This window comes from Perkinsus marinus (assembly GCF_000006405.1).
Source record: "Perkinsus marinus ATCC 50983 genomic scaffold scf_1104296950214, whole genome shotgun sequence".
Taxonomy (NCBI): Eukaryota; Perkinsozoa; order Perkinsida; family Perkinsidae; genus Perkinsus; species Perkinsus marinus.
The window spans coordinates 1-1083 of record NW_003209707.1 but is presented as its reverse complement, the minus strand read 5'-3'; the positions used below and the strand labels follow the sequence as shown (position 1 = coordinate 1083).

General features: G+C 46.2%; 1 protein-coding gene across 1 annotated transcript; it reads left to right on the top strand.

Annotated features, from left to right (window-relative positions):
• Positions 1–332: 332 nt before the first annotated feature.
• On the top strand, positions 333–751 carry Pmar_PMAR015169 (hypothetical protein; the record flags this gene model as incomplete). Its single annotated transcript, XM_002778257.1, has 3 exons — positions 333–403; positions 450–565; positions 624–751. The coding sequence occupies 3 exons, from the start codon at positions 333–335 to the stop codon at positions 749–751; spliced, it is 315 nt and encodes a 104-aa protein (XP_002778303.1).
• Positions 752–1083: the final 332 nt, after the last annotated feature.

Sequence of the window (1083 nt, the reverse complement as noted above, 5' to 3'; positions counted from 1 at the left end):
GTAACTTCTCCAACGTAGCGGCATCCCATCAGACTCCCACAGGTATGTCCGCGATGTGCTCGACGGCTGTGTCCAGTCCGGAGACCGAGTTTTTGAAGCTGGATGCGGTGTATTGGCCTTCCTATCGGCCGCGCTCGCTTTCATGTAGTCACCAGACACTCTTGTCTTTACTACTTCTTTTCTGAAAAGGCCCGACATCACCATCGGTGGCTGTGATGGCGCCCCCAGGACTGTGAGGCTCGTAAAGAAAGAACTAGCTCCACGGGAGTTCAGAGACAACTTTTTCGTTGGTATGTTGAGTCATCATAATTCCGCTACATTTTTCTCAAGGTATGTTGCCGGATAGCTTAAGTGGCGTCGCTGATGAGTCGTGGGATGTTCTCATCTGCAACAGCGTTTTTCAGTAGGCTTGGTACTCTCATTCACTTGCTCCTTCAGGAAGTGCTCAGATATTTCGCTTCACACGATCAAGCTTTGGAGACCGTTAACGAGATGCTACGTGTGGCGAAAAAGTGGGTTATCATTGCTGATGTGTGTTGCGAGAAGTATAGGCATCTTATCGAAGGTAACAACAATGATCGAGATCTCCTTAAACATATAGCAAATCTCATATTTGCATTCAGGAGCTGTACGCACCATGGACTGGACCAAGAATCTCCCTCAATATCGTACATACGAGAAGACTTGGTGGGATCAGTTTGACGACCAGGGTCATCTCGTCTCTATCCGCCATGTTAGAGTGAAGGAGTGAGTTGTGGTCATCTAGCAGAGTGGCTTATATGCATTCTGATAGGTATACCAGACGCCAGCAGCGCTACGTGGTTTACATTGAGAAAAACGGGAGAAAATAAACCGGAAATGTTAGTTTGAAAACTTTGCCTAAATCGGTCATTTTTTTGTCAAAAATAAGTTTCATTCAACTGCTATGGAAGGTTTGCGGTGGATAGTCTTCATACTCGTCTTTGCGGTTGTGGGTAACCTTTCAAACGCTTGGAAAGTGAAACACTGTGGGGGTCTCTGTTGAGTCATGCATACCTACATGATGTGAATGTGAGGATCCGGAACTACTTCATAATGAAGCAT